This window comes from Protomyctophum bolini, assembly GCF_963924005.1.
Source record: "Protomyctophum bolini genome assembly, chromosome: 11".
In the NCBI taxonomy this organism is placed as follows: domain Eukaryota; kingdom Metazoa; phylum Chordata; class Actinopteri; order Myctophiformes; family Myctophidae; genus Protomyctophum; species Protomyctophum bolini.
The window spans coordinates 6,183,444-6,203,767 of NC_137872.1; the positions used below are offsets into that span (position 1 = coordinate 6,183,444).

At 46.1% G+C, this 20,324-nt stretch overlaps 1 protein-coding gene across 1 annotated transcript in view; it reads left to right on the top strand.

Annotated features, from left to right (window-relative positions):
- The window catches only part of lmtk2 (lemur tyrosine kinase 2), an 83,557-nt gene that overhangs the window by 46,780 nt on the left and 16,453 nt on the right, over positions 1-20,324 (top strand). The window contains exons 8-9 of the mRNA XM_080776482.1: positions 9,153-9,283; positions 18,989-19,073. Of these exons, the coding sequence (XP_080632608.1) occupies positions 9,153-9,283; positions 18,989-19,073 (216 nt within the window). The remainder of the gene's footprint in view (positions 1-9,152; positions 9,284-18,988; positions 19,074-20,324) is intronic.

Below are 20,324 nucleotides of genomic sequence, written 5' to 3' on the forward strand. Positions count from 1 at the left end.
AATCAAAACAAAGAATTCAGCCGCTCTGTTCTCCCAGAGCGCTAGCAAACTCGGTGGCTAGGCTAGCTAGTTTATTGGGACATGTGTGGTCGTAGTGACTACATCTGTCATTAAAAAAATATATTCTTTCAGCGATTTTCTTTGTTTTAAGGGTAACTGTGGTAGAATTGCAATATTACACGAGAGGGTGTGGGTTAACGTGATTATTGCCACTTCAGTGATGCTTGCGGAACTCGACTCCGTCTCGTTCCTGCAGTGTTGCCAACTCTCCAGTAACGGAAGTAGCTAGTGGCTCCTCGAAAAGTCGCTAAAAGTCGCCAGGAGTGAGATATGCGCGCGCGTAGCGCGCGCCGCCCCTAGCGACTTTTTTGCGTCCCTAGCGACTTTTAGGCGCCCCTTAGTGCACTTAGTTTGTATCATCTCTTCATTTGATAACACATCGTTTAAACTCATTGTAATATTAAAAAAAAACATACCTCAATTCAACTAATGTTTAGAACGCTATTTTGTTCCGATCCATACAGGAATTAGAAGGTTAATACTTTATGCATCCGAGTGTGTATTTTATTTTTACTAGCAGACTAAACTGAGCTGCCAGTGCTTCCTCCTTTCTTGCTCTGTCGAGCTCGAGGGGCGCGTTCGGAAATACCGCACCGGAGCGCACTCGCCTAGGCAGAGCAAGAAAGGAGGAAGCACTGGTAGACAGTCTGTGCAGTGTGCACATAACCGAGCCGAGGAAGCCACTGAGCCTGCTGTGACCTGTGAGCCAGACCAGACGCGCCGACCACTTTTAGTTTTGCCAATTTCGCGGATTTGAGGCTGAGAAAAAAAAAAAAAAGATTTTATCTCTGGCGCATATCTGGCGCCTGTCAACACGATTTGTCCCCAATTCACCAGGGGAAAAAAGCTAGATTTCTCGCCAGAAGCTTTTCACTAATTCAGTCGCTAGGGGGGTCTGGAAAGAAGCTAAATATGACGACAAATCCGCTAAGTTGGCAACACTGCGTTCCTGACCGCATCCCTGTCGTGGCAATAATCACGTTAACCCACACCCTCTCGTGTAATATTTCTTAATTATGTAAAAAGAAAAGAAGGAAATAAATATTTGTACATTTAAAAACTGTACATTGGTGACTATTACTATAATCTACCTGATCTTGAGGCCTATAAAATCGGGAAAAAAGCTTTTTTTAAATATTAGTCAACTAGTCAACTAGTACCAACTAGTCAACTAGTTGCTTAATGCCCTCGCACGCACGTACGCACACACACTTGTTATTCTATGATCTCTGGGACACCGATCTGGGGGTCTGGGGGGGGGGGGGGGCTGTCGTGTTCTGCTGACCTCATGAACAACAAGCTTTCTAAGTTTTCTGTTTACACCCGTGAGTGAGTGAGTGAGTGAGTGGTTAGAAAGCAACATCACTCAACTCATATATATATATACATTATACAGTATTATTGTATTTTAATTATTGTATATTATAATAATAATTTATAATTATATTTAGGTTATAAGCCATCATGTCATCGCTCAGAATCGTGCACGGCCGAATCGCGATGCATTGTTGTATCGATTATTTTTCACATTATTTTTACCACTGCTAGTGATATCGTTGCCATCAGGCAGAAACCTCTTATCGGCAGACCTTTAGTGTTTTCTTTGCCCTATATCAACGCGTATACTTCGTGACTCATTTGGAGCTTGTGGATCTGCTACTTTTGCTGCTCGATGAGCAACATGTAGTGCCCGGTCTTTAGCTGTAATATGACTTTGTGTGAGATTGCTCCCCTGGTTGATTATGGAATCACAGTGGATTGATGGATCAATTCATTTGATTCAGGTGTGTTGTCACCGCTGGCGGCCGGCCGTAACTGATTGATCAATTCATTTGATTCAGGTGTGTTGTCACCGCTGGCGGCCGGCCGTAACTGTCATCATCAGAAAACAATAACGGTCCGCTCAATTCACTGATTGACCAATCAGAATTAACCCATTTAGACCTGAGGACGATTCTACAAAATGTCTTCTAAATCCTGACAGTTTTCTGAAAAACCTCATGTTTCTATGTCGGTGGACATAATCATGTCAAGGACCCCAAAATTATATCTAATTGTGTTTCCTTTGCTTGATGTTCTGTGTAAAGCACAATGAATCGCTTTGTTGTTGAAATGCGTTATAAAAATACAATTGCCTTGCCATACTTCATAATGCAAGAGGTGTCATGTAACAGTAGCAAAATATCCAATCTGAAGGCTCACAATGCGTCGCCCATGCGACGCGTTGATACGTTTGAAATAGTGACATTCTCGTAGCGCGGCACTCGGTGCCACGCTACGAGCTTTTAGATCTGCTATTTTTCAATAGCTAACTTATATCACAATGCTTAAAACACAAAGGGGTTCCCGCCCAGAATGGCTTAAGCATTCAACCAAAGCTGTGTTAATAAATATTAATGGCAAAATAAAGGTCTCTAATTTGGCGGTGGGACAGCGGGTCAAGGAGGTGAATTATTGATTGGCACATTGTCGTCCGTAACTCGCGAAGTGTTCGTGGCAGACGGACGAGACGGACGGCGCTGGGAAAGGTCGTCTGGAAGCACTTCACCTGCGTTAGATCTTCCTAGAATAGATGAATGATACAGATTGATGTTGAAGTTTGACATTTTGTCGCTCAGTTATGCAACACCCACCATAGCTATCCTCGTTTCTTTGATACTGTACAGTACGGCTCTTTAATGGGGATCTAGTATTATTGATAGTAGGGATGTCCCGACACTTTTTTCGCATCCGATCCCGAAACCTCCATTTCTGTGTTAGCCGATACCGAACACCGATACTAGTGTCGTGATCTCATGTTGTGTTTATAGCAGACTCTTCACTCAAATGTGAACTGGAGACCCCAGACCCTGACAACTACTCCCTGGGGGGGGGGGGAGTAGTTAGCGCCCACTGATCCTGATACTTAGGATGGCTTAAATACAGGGCTCACATTTCAATGTATGTGCAAATATAACAGCGACAAATTATTATTAATACACTCGGAATGTCACTATTTCAAACGTATCAACGCGTCGCATGGGCGACGCATTGTGAGCCTTCAGATTGGATATTTTGCTACTGTTACATGACACCACTTGCATTATGAAGTATGGCAAGGCAATTGCATTTTTATAACACATTTCAACAACAAAGCGATTCATTGTGCTTTACACAGAACATCAAGCAAAGGAAACACAATTATAAAATTTCATTAGGATGCATAAAACAAAACAACTAAAACATTACGGATACAGTTACAGTGCAAGGAGGCGGACAGAAAAGGAAGAGAAAAAAAATAAGTAAGGCATTAATTGACAAAAGGTTCTGCCTGACATTGACCGTACATTGACGTGTGGGGTGAAGCATGCCAACTATTTTAACAAGGTTGTTTTTTTTTGTTTTGTGTTAATTGTTATGGCCTTCTCACTGATTACGCGTGTTTGATGACAAGGGCGGCCCCCCTGCCCACCCCTCTCCCCTAACCTCCTAGCCTCCACCCCTCTCCCCTAACCCTCTCCCCGGGATCTAGCCTCCGCCCATCTCCCCTAACCCTCTCCCCTAACCCTCTCCCTGGGACCTCCTAGCCTCCGCCCATCTCCCCTAACCCTATCCCCTAACCCTCTCCCTGGGACCTCCTATCCCAGCTGCTGGTCACTCCTCACAGATCAGGACGGGCCCTGAGCGTATCGCTTACCATACATTTTTTTATAGCTCTTCTGTGAAGGAGCTTTTCTCAGAGCTCGCGGGGTGAGAGAGAGAGAGAGAGAGTGACCACTCCAAGGGTCTCATTTGTCGCTTACTTAACCAAGTACGAGCAGCAGCACACTCTGGAGGGACCTGTTCCGCAGAACTGTGACAAAATACAACGCAACGATGAGATAACAAAGTACAATTTACAATTTAGGCATTCAGCAGACGCTCACAGTGGCTTATCTATATAATGAAACTATGCATATATACTATATAGTGCGATGTCTTGTCTACATTCAAAAGTATATAGGAATTGAAAGTAAGATAATATGTACAGATTATAAAAGATAATAATACTGTAATCTGGTAGAAATAAAGCTTTAGGGTCTTGCCTTAAAGGTCAGTTGCAATATATATATATTTTTTTGCAGCTGTCTAAAACAAATTTGCAAGAGCAGAGGCATTACAAATGCTCTGTGTGTCTGAGCTCGGGGTGGCGTTTGAGCGAGCGAGCGAGCAAGCGAATGAGCTTAGAAACGAGAGACACTCGTGGCCACTTTCACTGACTGCTCCGAGACGCTTCCCCAGGGGCTGAGCCCTTTGTGAACGCGCACACACACACACACGCACACACACACACACGCACACACACACACACGCACACACACACGCACACACACACACACACACACGCACACACACACACACACACACGCACGCACGCACACACACTTTATGGCCTCACTGAGGTTGAGTCTTGTGGCGTTCGGTGGCACTTTGACCAAAAAGTGGGTCGTATATTATGTGACCCTGCAGGGTGACTTGTTAGTGTGGTGTGTGTTGTCACTAGTGCATTCCTCTGCAGGGGACGGGGAAGTGTCCTCTGTCTCTCTCTCTCCCTTCGTTCGGGGGTCCCCCACGGCCCGGGTGGGGGGTCTTCTCTAGAGCTGCGGGCACCTCCATGACATAATTATACATACACTATATACAGTAGCCCTTTTCAAGGTACTCAATGTCGCTTTACAGAACAGAAAAATGGAAACAATTTTATCAGAAAAAAATGAACTATAGTTGAAGGGTTAAAAAGGTTAAAATAGGTCTACCAAAATGTAGACCAAAAGGTAGTGTGCTTTTGAACGTTTTGAAGGTGTGGGGGGGCAGCTCTGATGTGAGCTGGGAGTGAGTTCCACAGTGAAGGTGCGGCAACTGCAAAGGCCCACATGTCTCGCCATGTTTGCTTGCTGGACTTGTGGGGGTCCAGTTGTTTTGGCAGTGCTTGACCTGAGGGAGCGGTTTGTTGGGGACATGGCGGCCTGGTTAAGTTTACAGGCTTTAGTTTAGACATGCTATTGGTCCGACTGTCATTAGACCGTCAATCTACCTCAAACCCTGACCGTAAGCACGGGAGCAGCACATGATCGACCGCATTTCCGACCGTTGTTTCCACAAGTCGGTCCGTTGGTGTGTCGGATAAGCGTGTACACCCCCCTTGTTAGCTGGGGCCTGTGAGACCGAGATTACTTTACCGTTGCAATCGATGCCATGCCCGGCATCCCGAGTAATAATTAGCAATTAGCATGTTTTACTATTTTATGCTATAACAGGCGGTCACATTTACCTAAAAACGGCCAAAATACTCGCGTGCACGCTCGTGCACGCACGCACGCGGCCTGGCACTTTCAGAGGTAGAGCTCTGGCGCCATCTGGCTGTGAACCAGTTAAAATGATGAACGCCTTCCTAACCGTGTACCTCGGGGGGCCTCTCCTCTCGCTCTCTGGGGGGCGATTAGAACGCTTCTCGAAGGGGATAATCTGCACATGCCAGGTGTCCTTGTCTGTGTGGTGGAAGAGATCGGGGCATGCGTTCATTCAGTGTGCCCTTCCTTACCTAAGGTGGTTTCCCCCCACTTAGCACGGCTGACCAGACTGTGTTCAACCGTGCATCATGATCTGAATAAACAGAACGGACAACATTACAGTAGCTCCAAGTCAATAAACCACACTGTAAATGGTTACATACAGTACAGTGCGAACGCCATTCTACAAATGTGACCAAACTAGACACATAATAGGTCATTGGATTATATATTTCTTTCCCTTTTTTGAGGGCCTATACACAGGTTTAATGTTTGTCTTTAGTTCAATGTTTGTTTTGTAAACGCCATTGACAATGAAGGGAACATGTACGTCATAATGTAACTCATTATGTCATATTGTCTCTTTATTGTTAATGGCGTTTAATGTTTGTGTTGGCACCGTTTGCATTACATCACCAAATCAACATGAGTTAGACTTTAATATATTAGTGCCCCTCACTTCACACGGGTGTGATTTTTTGAATGTCATAAGAAAGCAGGCAATCATAGCATCAAATTGACATATTGGTTAAGTTTGACCCACCAGTTTGGGTGATATGGCTTATAGAGTAATGTCTTCACAGTGAGTTGAGAAAACAGGCCTGAGACATTGCACCTAGCTACATTTTTAAGCATTTATTTCATATTTACATTTCAATTTCAGCTCTGACATTTATTTCAGCCATGCTTGCAGTTTTTTCCCCTCTCCTGAACAGTTAGTCTTGCCGCCCTGACTGTCTCTGTATCAAAGAGTCACACATGCCTTCTAAAATCAGTGGTTTTCAAACATTTCCGTGCCGTGGACCCCCAACATGGGTCTGCAACCTTTGCCCATGTTGCTATTTTCCAGTGTGCCATGTCGATATTCATTTTAATGACACCACGTTAACAATTCCAACGTATTTTGATGGTCACAAGATTTTCTTAAATGTCTTTCACATTGTCATAATGATCATTAGCAATAACCTCACCTATCTCCCAGACCCCCTCCCTCCCCAGTCAGAGTTTTAATGCATTTTAATCTTGCTCAAAATTAATGTGAATCTCAATTTCCTCGATCTCCAAGAATTGAGATCACAACTCTCATTTTGTTCATGAACATGTTTATTGTCTTTAGTCTGTAGTTGCTGAACATTACTTCATTCAAAATGTGTCACCTGGAGCCATAACTACTGTGGCAACATCAAAGTGCTCGACTTAAACCTCTCTTAAAGTATCTCTCTTGTAGCAAAAACATAAGAGTAACTAAAATTAATTCGACATCCAACTGGTGATGAACGATTCTCGCTCAGACGTAGAAAAGAGATCGCATACGTAGGTGTCTGACTTTAGATCGCCAGTCGATTTATCGCGCAGCACTATTTATATTTTTAGGTACCACGCGTGAGGGACTTCGTTTATTCGACTACATTTCTTTAAATCGTTTATTTTAAATCTCCTCTGTCTCTCTCTCTCACACTTATGTCAGCTGTGCCAGTGATGGGCCTCCTTTGTGCCAGCGTTGGCACCGGCTGCCAGCAGGTTGCCCGCCCTCCTGCATCTAAACAACACGGCTGTCTAAATGACAAGTCTCTTATCTCATTGCCCTCGCGTGCCAAGTGTGTCTCATAACCTTAAGCAGCTGTAAATTGGCTCTACAATGTGCCCCGGCGGGTACCAAGTGAAACATATCAAAGCCTCGTCTGCCATCATTTAATGTGTCCGCTAGTGATTGATGGACAGCAACCAGTGTTGTCACACACACTCTCTCTCTCACACACACACACACACGTGCGCGCATGTGAGATGTGACACTGCGTGCGTGCGTGCACGCACAGTCACACACGCACACATGTGAGAAAGATTCCCAGTGGTTGGAAAGATTCCCAGCCTGTTCCCTGGGGGTATGAAATTCAACGCAGCTGACGTGGTTGTTTGTAACTAGCGTTTTCCCCATGGACCCAGGCCAGAACCCCTGCCCAGGGGCCCAGGCCAGAACCCCGGCCCCAGGGGCCCAGGCCAGAACCCCTGTCCAGTGGCCCAGGCCAGAACCCCTGTCCAGGGGCCCAGGCCAGAACCCCTGTCCAGTGGCCCAGGCCAGAACCCCTGTCCCATGGACCCAGGCCAGAACCCCGGCCCAGGGGCCCAGGCCAGAACCCCAGCCCGGGGGTCTGGGGCCCATGGGTGACCCGTGGCCCATGGGCTGCCCATGGGTGACCATGGCCCATGGACCCCGGCCCTGGGCTGGCCCGAGGCCCATGGACCCCGGCCCTGGGCTGGCCCATGGGCCAAGGCCCTGGGCTGGCCCATGGACCCCGGCCCTGGGCTGGCCCGCGGCCCATGGGACGAATTACAGATCCACCCCCTGTCCCTATTTCACCTCCCATTAGTGGTGGAAAGTACCAAAGCACATTTACTCAAGTACTAGTACTTAAGTACACTTTTGTTTTTCCTTCCAGTTTTCAGTACCATAGCACTAAAGATGAATCTAAGACTAAAAATAATCTACTTCCACTTCAGCCCTATCTATGTACATTTAGATCTACAAGCTCACACTGGGTCACATCTTGAGCGTCAAGATTCAAGATTCAAGAGAGTGACATAATCATCATACTCGGAAGTTAGGCGGGAACACCTTCTGAGTGGGGGAAAAAAAACTACTTTCTGGCCTTGACGGCCGTATCTGTCCACACAGAACATCCACACAGAAAAGTCCTTTCTGATTGCCTTAAACAACCAACGTTAAACTCACTTCATGCATGAGCATAACCTCCATAAAGTTCTACTACTGCACACGAGACACACATGAGGCTGTGCATGGGAGAGAGTGTCCTCACTGAGCTCTGAGACTCTTATTTATAAATCACTGTGACACAGCGAGCATACAGCTCTATTAAACAGCCTTAGCCTTATTTGGTGGTCTGGAAACCCCATCAGCGTTCAGGAACGAAGTGCCTACCGCCCCCGTGTGGCGCTCTCTGCTCACTGCATGTTTACATTGTGCTACACTGCTGATGATTGTCTCACTGTCACTGACACACTGACAGGATTTATGCAAGGATGGATGGACTGACTGACTGACTGTAATCATTGTGACAGGCCTAAACCATATTTCCATTATGGTATTTCTTTGTGTGCGTGCGTGCGTACAAGAAATAGACATTGTGAGGACGATGTAGAGTTGGGCTTCCATTTCCAATTAGGAAAAGTTTGGGGTTGAGGTCAGAGTTGGGATCAGGCGTTTAGAGGTTATAGTTGGAGGTATGCCTGACTTATACTAATGTTGCAAGCCGGTGTCGCGCACCACAAATAGCCAATCTACAAGCTCAGAATGTATCGTGCTGTGAGCTTGAAGATCGGTTACCTAAGGTGCGTGACACTAGACTAGAGACATACCGGTACCAGTTTATTTTCTTCCCCGATACAGATTCTGAAACCCACAGCTTGTGTTATCGGTCAAGTGGGATCCAGGGATCATCTGGGTTCCTTTTCCAGAGTTATGGGGGGTCCTTGAAATTATTAATTGTAATTTGTGACTTCAAATGAAGAAACTAAATGTGTGTATGTGTGTTTTTTTTTTTGCAGGGCGATCTCCGGAGCTACCTGACGCAGCAGGACTGGATGTTCCGCACCGCGGAGCTGCTGCAGCTGCAGAGGATGGCCTGTGAGATCGCTGCGGGCGTCACGCACCTGCACAAGAACAACTTCCTGCACAGGTACTGTAGCACGCCTTTACATTCACCTCCACAGGTAGGCTGAGGTAGCACACCTTTACATTCACCTCCACAGGTAGGCTGAGGTAGCAAGCCTTTACATTCACCTCCACAGGTAGGCTGAGGTAGCAAGCCTTTACATTCACCTCCACAGGTAGGCTGAGGTAGCAAGCCTTTACATTCACCTCCACAGGTAGGCTGAGGTAGCAAGCCTTTACATTCACCTCCACAGGTAGGCTGAGGTAGCAAGCCTTTACATTTACCTCCACAGGTAGCACACCTGGTCTTCAGGTCTTTAGTTTACTCAAGTTAGGGAATAAGACCTGGTACTTAAGACACGCAAAATACAGCCCCCAGTGTGGTACTGCATGAGGTGTGTATGATAGAGCACGCAGTGCGGTGCTGTTGGGTGCAAGAGACACGGGTGCATAGAGTCCATGATGTGAGCAAGTCTCTTGAGTGAGTGAATGCGTGCGTGGGTGAACCTAGCCTGGCTAATAAGCCAGACTCAAATCACACTGTCGTGTGGTATTTGAGTCTGGAGATGCTGTGTATGGATCTTGTTTCCCGGGGGGGCGCCGGGCGGGTTTAAATATTTTCTCTTTGATGCAATTGGTCAGAGCTACTGTCAGTCAAAGGTCTCAAGCATTGAACGTCACTGTACCAAAGCCCGCCCATATTGCATGTACCCTTTCCCGATTGGCCACACCAGTTCTCTGGTGTAGGGAATGGGCGTACAATTGAGCCTCTCCAGACCGTAATCCGCCGGCAGGCAATTTCTTTTGCCAACGGCTGATTCGGTCTGGCTTATTAGCCAGGCTATAGGGTGAACCTGCCACTTAAAGTGTGTGTGTGTGTGCACAGTACTATGTTAACCTTTTTACTGACTGACTGGTCAGGGGCCAGGGGCCTCCTGACCGAGCCTGAACTGGCCTGTCTTGTCATTACTGGACTGTTTGTTTGCAGGTGGGCTCTGGGAGTCCTGCTGTGTGTGCTGCAGCCTGCCCCGATCGCTTGGGTTATTCGCTAAAACATTTAATCTGCAAGCTAGGTAGAATCAGAGATAATTTGTCAAAGAGCCAGCATTTAAATTCTGTCTCTGTAGGCAAATTACTTTTTTTCTCTCCCTTAACTAAAAATGTACTTTGCATTCCCTTGGCTACCTGTGATTCGGTTTGAGCAGGCAAACGTAACACTAGATCTTATCATTTATTATCATTGCTGTTTAGTGGGTCTCAGACATATTTAGGCAGATCATGTTTAAAGTTGTTGATTCATTTTTAGTTTGTTTGTTTTTGTGGCTTTCGCCTTTTTTATTTTATATTTTTTTATAGAGGAACAGACATTATAGGCTGACAGGAAATGGGGAGAGATATGGGGGGGGGGAGTGACATGTAGTAAAGGCCGTCGGGATCGGGAGTCGAACCCTCGGCACACTGCCAGACTTGGACTACCGGCCAAGGTGCCTGGACCGCTGAGCCACGGCCCAGGCCAAGTTGTTGATTAATTTTGATAATACAGCCAATACTCACTACCAACGCTCTGACAAATCTCAATTAAATGTCTTGGTTGTGACTGAGGCACGTTCACTGTGGGCTACACAAGCCTGCATGTCAACCACTTAAAAGTCCATCATAAACCGATGATCACACCCGTGTGAAGTGAGGGGCGCTCTTATCATCGTACATCATCATGATGTAACATGTTTTTTGGCTCAGACACATATGATGCAAATTCTCCATTCATTGTCAATCGGAATTTTGCGTAGGACGAAGATTGCCGATTTGCTCGTCACACACATGACGTGAATTCTCCGTTCATTGTCGCCGTCCAATGGGCTTGTTTGTCATGCCCCGAAACTGCTGTTCACCAAAAGAATGTGCGTGAGGCAGAAGGGCTGTTCCTCTCGCCATCAGGCAGGCAGGCAGGCCATCAGGCAGGCAGGCCATCAGGCAGGCAGGCCAGGCAGGCCATCAGGCAGGCCAGGCAGGCCAGGCAGGCCATCAGGCAGGCAGGCCAGGCAGGCCATCAGGCAGGCAGGCAGGCAGGCAGGCAGGCCAGGCAGGCCATCAGGCAGGCATTCAGGCAGGCAGGGTACCACAGCACAGGGGGCGTCTGCTGCTTGGTGGGCTGACTGCTATCAGGATAGCCCAGCCCTGCAGCCAGTGCAGTGCAGTGGGGGTGAGGGTGAGGGGGAGCCCTTGGCATGGACCGATGGATGGATGGATGGCACAGGACGCTCCCGGCTAGCAGCTCCAGGGTTTCTATTCTGCATGCTCAGAATAAGCCACCCTAAGGCGGGGGTTCTAATTACACAGCTCCCATGCATTGCGCTGGTGTCAGCTGTCACCTGCTGCTGCCGTAGGGATATGATGATTCTGCTGTTTGACTGTAAGATGATCCTGTCTCATATCGGTGCTCCCCCAATCACCCCTCCCCCAATCACCCCTCCTCCCTCCCCAAACCACCAGCTACAACTTCAACAACTCTCTCTCCGTCCCTCTCCCTCTCCCTCTCTCCCTCTCTCTCCCTCTCCCTCTCTATCTCTCTCCCTCTCTATCTCTCTCTGTGTGTGGAGGCTGGGACTACTGTAAATTGACCGTCGTAAAAAAAAAAAAAAAAGTTTGAGTTTCGGTGGTCGCCCCTGCCGGCCCGCCTGCCCTGCGCAGGCCATGTCTGATGGGGACCGGTGGCTTTGTAGGGTAGAGCGGGTTCTCATGGGGCACGCGTCTCCTCGGGAGGGGGGCGGTGTCCAAAGCCCTCCTCTCCCTCCCTCTCTCTCTCTCTGTCTCTCTGTCTCTCTCTCTCTGTCTCTCTCTCTCTCTCTCTCACAAAAAAGCATGAATGGTGAGATAAGGGACATATTCTTTGGTCTTTGGAGTTGGTTTACCAGTTCAGGTTAAAACTACAGCTGGTTAAAACATAGTAGCATGAATAACATAGCTGCAACTAATCTGTGTAGTAATTCTTAACCCAATCAGGACAGGAACCCCTTTTGGTGTTTTTAGGATTATGTTTGGCTGGTTTTTCTATTGAAAAATAGCAGATCTACGAGCTTGTAGATCTGCTATTTTTGAATAATCGTGAAAATGTGGTGCAAACCTTGAATATACTGTCAGGATTGTAGAATCATCCTCGTATCTAAATGGGTTAATAATCAACGTTGTGTGTCTTATTAGCGGTCTAGTCTAGGGGTGAGAGTGTGTGTTTTAGCACACTGGTTCCCAAACGTCTTCATTTCAAGGGCCCCCAAATTGACACTAATTAGCTCCATTAGCTGGGGGACCCCCTGGGACTCCCTCAAGGACCTTTTGAGCGGTCTAGGGGTGTCCCAGAGCCAGGAGAATGTGTCGATGTGCAAACACAGGCAAACACAGGCGGCGCGGTCAACATTGATTCTAGCATGGCTGCTGCAGCAGCTGTGTGGCTTACATCACAGTGTAGCATACGGTTCACCCTGATGCTGCCTATAGGGTTTCATCTGCTTTTAATAGTCGGTCACCTTTAGCAGGGTATAGAGTATAGAGCAGGTCGTCCAATGATCCCTGGGTCGGCGGTTCGAATCCCGGCTCCTCCTGTTCACATGTCGAAGTGTCCTTGGGCAAGAAGACACTGAACCCTATTGCCTCCAATGAGTCGGTCGGTGTGAGCTCGCCACCATTGGTGTGTGTGTGTGAATGTGGGAAGTGAGGACGCTGGTGTCGACTGTTCGCCGCTTCACCTCCCAATGTAAAGCCCCATAAAAATGCAATTAATTAAACCATTCTGTAGGCCCAATTTTGGTGTTTTAAGCATTATGTTATACTTTAAATATTGAAAGAAATAGCAGATCTACAAGCTCATAGCGCGGCACCGAGTGAACGTTTTTAAATCAAATCTTTGCTTCTAGGGGGTCGTCCCTGGAACAACATATTTTCTGATGGGGGTCGGTGGCCAAATACAGATAATTCAGGGGGTCCTTTTTTTAAATGTCAACGTCAGGCCTAAATGGGTTAAAAATGGAAGGAGTGCCGTTATTGTTTTGTATTTTCTTTCTCCAGTTTTTCATGTGTTTATGAGGTGATGGTACTTCATTAGACCCCTTGGTGTGGTTGTTACTGTATGTGTAGTGATGTCGTCCCTTTGTATTTAGTGCGAGGTTGAGAGTGGAGTCTGTGGAGATAGAATGGAATCTAGGCTAGATCTAGTGTTGATTTCGTCGACTAAAACTAAGACAGAAAAATTTCCGTCGACTGCCTTTTTTCACTGATGAAAACTAAATGGAAACTAAATGAAAACTAAGCTACGATGACTAAAACTAAGACTAAATATACTGGCAATTTCGTCAACAAATAAAAACTAGACAAAAATGTTAGGAAGGGACTAGTGGACGAGAGATCCAGTATTTTCAGCAAGTGAAAGAATCAGTCATTACGGCGGCACCAAAACATATTTTGTTTGACTAAATCAACTGTAGATTTAGTTGACTAAAACTAGACTAAACACTAAAAATGTGACCAAAACAAAATGAAAACTAAATTTCCTCCCAAAAACAAAACTGAATCATGGATAACCAAAGAACCAAAAGAACCCATAATATAAAAGAATCAGTGGCGTGCACAGATAGACACTTTCTTTGTACAGTGTACAGTATGTGGACCATGGTGACATTGATCAATTGTTGATTAAAAAAAAGCAAAATCTATAAATCTCACACTATTAAGGCAACCGGCCGGTTCCACGCGCTGCACAAGGTGCCCTTTTTTCACTTGAGCACCTGCCCCTCTAAATGTCTGTGCACGCCACTGAAAATAATGTACATTGAAGAAACTGTACAAACTATAGGATGCCAAGTCAACAGAATGAAGCGTCTACATTACATTCCATATAAAAGACATTTCAACCTTTGCGTTAAGGCTGCAGGGTTGTCGAGGCCAGTTGCTTTGCTTGCATTTCTTTTTGATATCGCTTACATTTGTTAAATGACACGGCTCTCCTCCACCGCAGTGTTGTTTATGGCAGCAAGTTTTGATTCTCTTGAATAGTTTTAATTTAGTTTTCAGTCACATTTTAGTCACCTGGAATGTTTTCGCGTTAGTCTAGTTTTGGTTCATATCATAAGATTTTAGTCGACTAAATCTACAGTTGATTTTGTTGAACAAAATCTATTTTGGCAGGCCTTGATGCCGTCGTAATGACGCAGTCGCAGTTTTTCACTGCAACGTGTTGTGAGCTTGTAGATCGTCTATTTTCAGCATGCAACTAATTGTAATATGTCTTTTTCTGCATCTCTTCTCCACTAGTCCCTTCCTAACATTTTAGTCTGGGGGGGAGTGCCTAAAGAATACCTGTGACTTTTAAGAATGTCCTGGTGGGAAAAGTACCTGCAGGTTTTTTAGGGAGTCACTGGTGGGAAAAGTACCTGCAAGTGTCAAATCTGCAATGTAGAAATACAAGCACGTAAACGGCCTTGGGAGTTGGAATGCCTCGGGATCAAACAGGAGGAGGAAGTCGCTAATGTTGCTCTGGAGAGGGAAGTCTGGAGCTCTCTGGTGGAGCTGTTGCCCCCGTGACACCACTACGGATAAGCGGTTGAAGATGCATGGATGGGAAACTTATCTACAAGCTCACAATGCGTCACATCGCAACACATTGTGAGCTTGTAGATCAGCTATTTTCACATGTGTGTTTGGTAATCATAACCAAAATCTACAAAGTAACTAGTAGAGTACAGTACTAAAGTAAATGTCCACCTTTGGTAATTCCACCAGGCTTGGGACAGCCGGGGCCCGGGAGGGAGAGAAGAAGAGTGATGTCCATGGTGTCACAGGGCAGTGTTTCCCAAATTATCTTTGGGGCGGGCGGTCCCCCGTGGATTAGCTGCCTTAAACTAAGGGCCACTTCACCCCTTTTGCAACCAGATCTAATGTTAATGATGTTTGGTACAGTACTGTATGTAGGTAGGAGGTTTGTTTTCTGTGTTACGCCACGTGGACGTACCGTAGGGACGGTGCCAGCAGGCCTACTACTGTACAGTTGGAGGAGGAGGAGGAGTAGGAGGAGGTGGTCAAACGTGTTGGCGTGGACTGCGCTAGCCCGGTGGCGGTCTAATTAGATTGACCTTGTAGGGCCAAAAGCTCCTGAAGAAGCCGTCATCAACCACCCTCCTCCCCCCCCCCCCCCCCCCCTTGTTGTTGCTGTACTGTAAACGCCTGCGTCGCCGTGCCAACGAGCTGTGATGTGTGATGTGTGAGGTTATTACGGTACAAACACGCTCGTTTAAAATATCTCTCCATTTATCTTGAATAGGTTTCACTTAGAGGAGGGGGGAGGGGGGGGGGGGTGGAGGAGCATGACACCAGTGTCAGTGATGTCCGTGGGGGTTGGTGGCTGTCTGGGACACACGGACACACACACACGGACACACACACATGGACACACACGCACATAGACACACACGTACACACACGCACATGGATACACGGACACATACGCACATGGACACACACACACACACACACACGGAAACGGACACGGGGACACACACACGGACACACACGGACATACACACACACGGACACACACACACACACACACGGACACACACACACACACACACACACACACACACACACACACACACAAACTCAAACTCATTCTTGGAGCGCTTGCATATGGAATGCCGCTGGGGAAATCCAAGTCTAATCCCCCCTCTCTCTGAATGAGCAACCATATGTCCTGGTCGCCAGCCATGGATATTATAAAACAGAGATGCCTCACTGGCCACTGCCGTTCATTGGAGCGACGAGTATCCCAATGAAGGCAGGAAGTCGAGCGGAAGTGCAGTGCTGAAGGCTTTTTTTTTTGACAATACATTACAATACAAGACAAACAAACAAACAACAAAGTTATTATTGCAGCAATACAACATCAGAGCCAGGGGGTGATTACCAACAGAAAACATTAAAGAGTGAACACAAAGCAACAGTTCTCTGCAGCGTTCTTATTTAGAAGTGCTGAAGGCGTTTGCTGAAGGCACGCTGACGTCACTCATACGACTCCTCCGTGTCTCTCGCTGTCACTCAAGTGACTACTGGCCAATCACAGCACGTCTTTTCCGGGACATAATGTTACGCACGCGGAAGCTTGACATTGAAGGCAAATGCTTTGCAAGGAATTCTCGGGGGAAATTGTGCCACGCGCCTCAGTCAGAGCCGGAAAGGGCGTCTACGTTTATATGTCTATGTCGCCAGCCCTGGGAAGTAGTCTTTACTCAAGCACAACGTACTGCTGCACCATTCTGGCTCAAATGTGAATCTCTGGTTTTCCTCCACAAGAATTGAGATCACAATTCTAAAATGTTCCATGAAAATCTTCATTGTCTTTAGTCTGTACTCGTTGCTGAACATGAACTACATTCAAAATGTGTCACCTGGAGCCATAACTACTGTGGCTTTAAACGGACAACATCAACGTGCTCGACTTAAACCACTCTTAAAGTATCTCAGCAGATTCTTGGTCAAGAATGAGATCCCATAGGTGTCTGAACTCTGGATCTCAATCTTTTTTTGTCTCGATTAATTGTGCAGCACTAGTCTGTGGTCACATTCTCACCTAATACTTCGGTAGAATCAATGTGCATGGGTGGAGAATTTGGGATTCCTGCATATTTAATTTTGCTGCGGTTTGCCTTCACACTGTCATTCGCAGCAATTGGAAACGCAGCAGGGGGGACCTTTATCAATGTGCTCCATTCATAAACTAGCCTACACAGTGAAATCTATGGTCATAAAATTACACTCATAACGTGCATGTGTTGTGCCGTATGGGACCCCTCTCTCTCTCTCTCTCTCTCTCTCTCTCTCTCTCTCTACGCACACAGCCACACACTGTTCTTTTGGGCATGGAGGCACAGCGCTCAGCGCACTGATATAACTCCCCAGTCACTCCCCACACAGTGACGGCACTCCAGCACGCACAGACAGAATATTCTGTAGGCTATAATAGGCTACACTGCAGTGTTTTTATGTGTTTTCTTAAACAATTGATTAATGTACACGTCCTCATTTCGATCAGGGCTTCAGTCTCCTCATTCGACCACGTCTATCCACGGTAACGGGACATCTTTGCGCTGCGTAAAATATGCCTTCTCCGTTTCCAACTGTGTTCAGCTCCTCACCCGCCACATTGTTTGCTTCATTTCCTTTATTTACTGCGGATTGCATTCACACGGTGGCCGAACGGTTTGCGGAGCGGTCCTGATATCGGAAGGTCGCTAGTTCGTATCCCCAGACCGGCACGTTAAAATTACCACCGCTGAAGTGCCCTTGGACAAGGCATTGAACCTCTACCATGAAATGTTCTATGAGCAGGGCCTGGCTGTAAACAAGTTCTTGAGCTTAGTCCAGTTACCATGGGTAAACATAGTGCCTTTCCTTTCCTTACACCTGCACCGAATCGTAATCAAGTGCGATTTGGAAGCGAAGCAAAACCCCCGTTCTTGCTCGGAGTAAAATGCGGTTCTTTGATACGCATTAGGATTCGAATGAGCCTTCACACCTGCCAAACGAAGTGCACTTTCTGAAAATGCGCAGCAGGATTCGTGTTAATCGCAGCAAAGCTCTCTGGTGTGAATGTGACCTGTCTCTCACCTAGACACATGGATCTGACATGGATGTTGACCTGATGGGTCCAGATTCAAGGTATCCCCTGAGCAAACATTGAATCACTTGCACGGGAAACCAAGTGTTCAAATACAGGGTAGTAGAGGACAGTTTCAGCTTTAAAGTGCAGCTTTAACCCGGTTAGGACGGGAACCCCTTTTGGTATTTTATGGATTATATTTTTCTTTAGCTATTGAAAAATACAGATCTACAAGCTCATAGCACGGCACATATATATATATATATATATATATATACTGTATCTTTGAATATATATTCTTTCCGAGCGAACGTTTTTAACTCAAATCTTTGCTTCTGGAGGGGTCCCTGGAACAACTTATTTTCAGACGGGGGTCGGCGGCCAATTACATATAATTTCTGGGATCCTTGACATTAAATAGTTTGAGAGCCACTGACATAGAAACACATGTTTTTCTGAAATCTGTCATGATTTAGAAGATATTTGTAGAATCGAACTTGGGTCTAAATGGATTAAGGACAATAAGTAAGACCTAATAGTAGTTCTTTCACCACTGGTGATCACTGTGCAGAGTTTGTATATTGTCCCTGCCGCAGCAGTGCCCTCTCCTGGCCAACAGCAGCAGCTGCACACACCAGCGGTCACTCAGGCCTGTCACAATGAACTGCAGCTTTACTCACTGACTGGACCCGCTAGCTAGGGCTGCAGTACCACATGAAGTGCCACACGAGGGCAGCAGAGTCAATAGGAGCTTGTCCATTGTTGGCTCGGGGGTAGTGTGTCTCGATGGTAACCGCAAGGTTGTCAGTTCGAACCCGGGCTCCCCCGGAGTTAGTGTTGAAGTGTCCTTGAGCAAGATACTGAACCCCTAATTGCTCCTGATGTGCTGGTTGGTGCCTTGCATGGTTTCCGCCGCCATCGGTGTGTGAATGGGGTGAATGTAATGCACAATCTATTTAAAGCGCCTTGGATAAAGGCACTATATAAATGCACCATTTACCCCAGAGTTAGTGTCGAAGCCTTGAGACTCTGAACCCTCTGTTGATACAAATGAATCCATGCTTTTTGTCTCTTTTTCTCCCACAGTGACCTGGCTCTGAGGAACTGCTACCTGACAGCAGACCTGACCGTCAAGGTGGGAGACTACGGCATCGGACCCTACAGATACAAAGTAAGGACGCCTTTTTGTAGTTGTTTTAACTTCATTCCCAGCGGTCCGCTGCCCACTGCCTCTGATATAGACCCATTCAGAAACGGGTCTCATGGTCGCAGGCAACGTATTTCCTGTAGGCGGAGACGACATATCTGCGGTTTCCCCGCACCTCCTTCTACTACAGTGAATGGAAAAGTGACTGATGTTAGTCTGCCTCAAACGTTACTCTTTTACCTGCTTTTTACTAACACTAACAATACAAAGATGCCCAGAACATCGGGATGAACCTGTGACATTCTGTTTAAAAAATATATATGTTGCCACTACTGTTGGAGCAGCCATAAACTACACAGGTTCATCCCGATGTTCTGGGCATCTTTGTAATGTTAGTGTTAGTAAAAAGCAGGTAAAAGAGTAACGTTTGTGGTCTATAGCTACGCTTACTGCTTGTTAGAGTTGACCCGATGAAGATGAACCTGGTTATGGCTGAAACGTTGTCATGAATAAAGTCTTCTACTGTGAGCTGACACAGTGTACACACTTAATTTATCTTCTCTCCTATGTGCGTATTATTGTCCATCACCTGTACAATGTTACAGTTTTTATTATTTATTATTTATTTTTGTGTGCTTCACTTTGTTTGGATTCTTATTCCCAAACTTGATTTAATTAGACACAGCCCATATAGATAGATAGATAGATAGATAGATAAATAGGTAGATAGATAGATAGATTTTATTTCGGTCCATACAAGGAAAAAGGAGTACATACTGTACATTAAAATCCACTAATAACTAGTGGTACCGAAAAGGTGAAGGCAGAAGCCGAGGCTTATTGCGCCTACCGTTTTTGAACATAACTCAAGTTACACTAAGCAGAGAATATTGTCAGACATAGATTTCATTAAGAAATAACTATAAGGTTCTGGCCATTGATTGTGAGAAATCTAAGAAATCTATGCCGGACTTAGATTTGGCCTATATTATAAAAAAGGACACTTTTTATTTAGACCTGAGAACAGATTCTAAGTTCTAAGTCCTGTTTTGAGAAAAACCCATGTTTCCATGTCAGTGGTTCTCAAACTATTTCATGTCAAGGACCCCCAGAATTATATGTATTTGGCCGCCGACCTCCATCTGAAAATATGTTGTTCCAGGGACCCCCCCAGGCCATGAAGCAAAGATTTGAATTAAAAACGTTCGCTGTGAAAGAATATATAATCAAAAGATTTGCGCCACATTTTCACAATAAAAAAATGCAGATCTACAA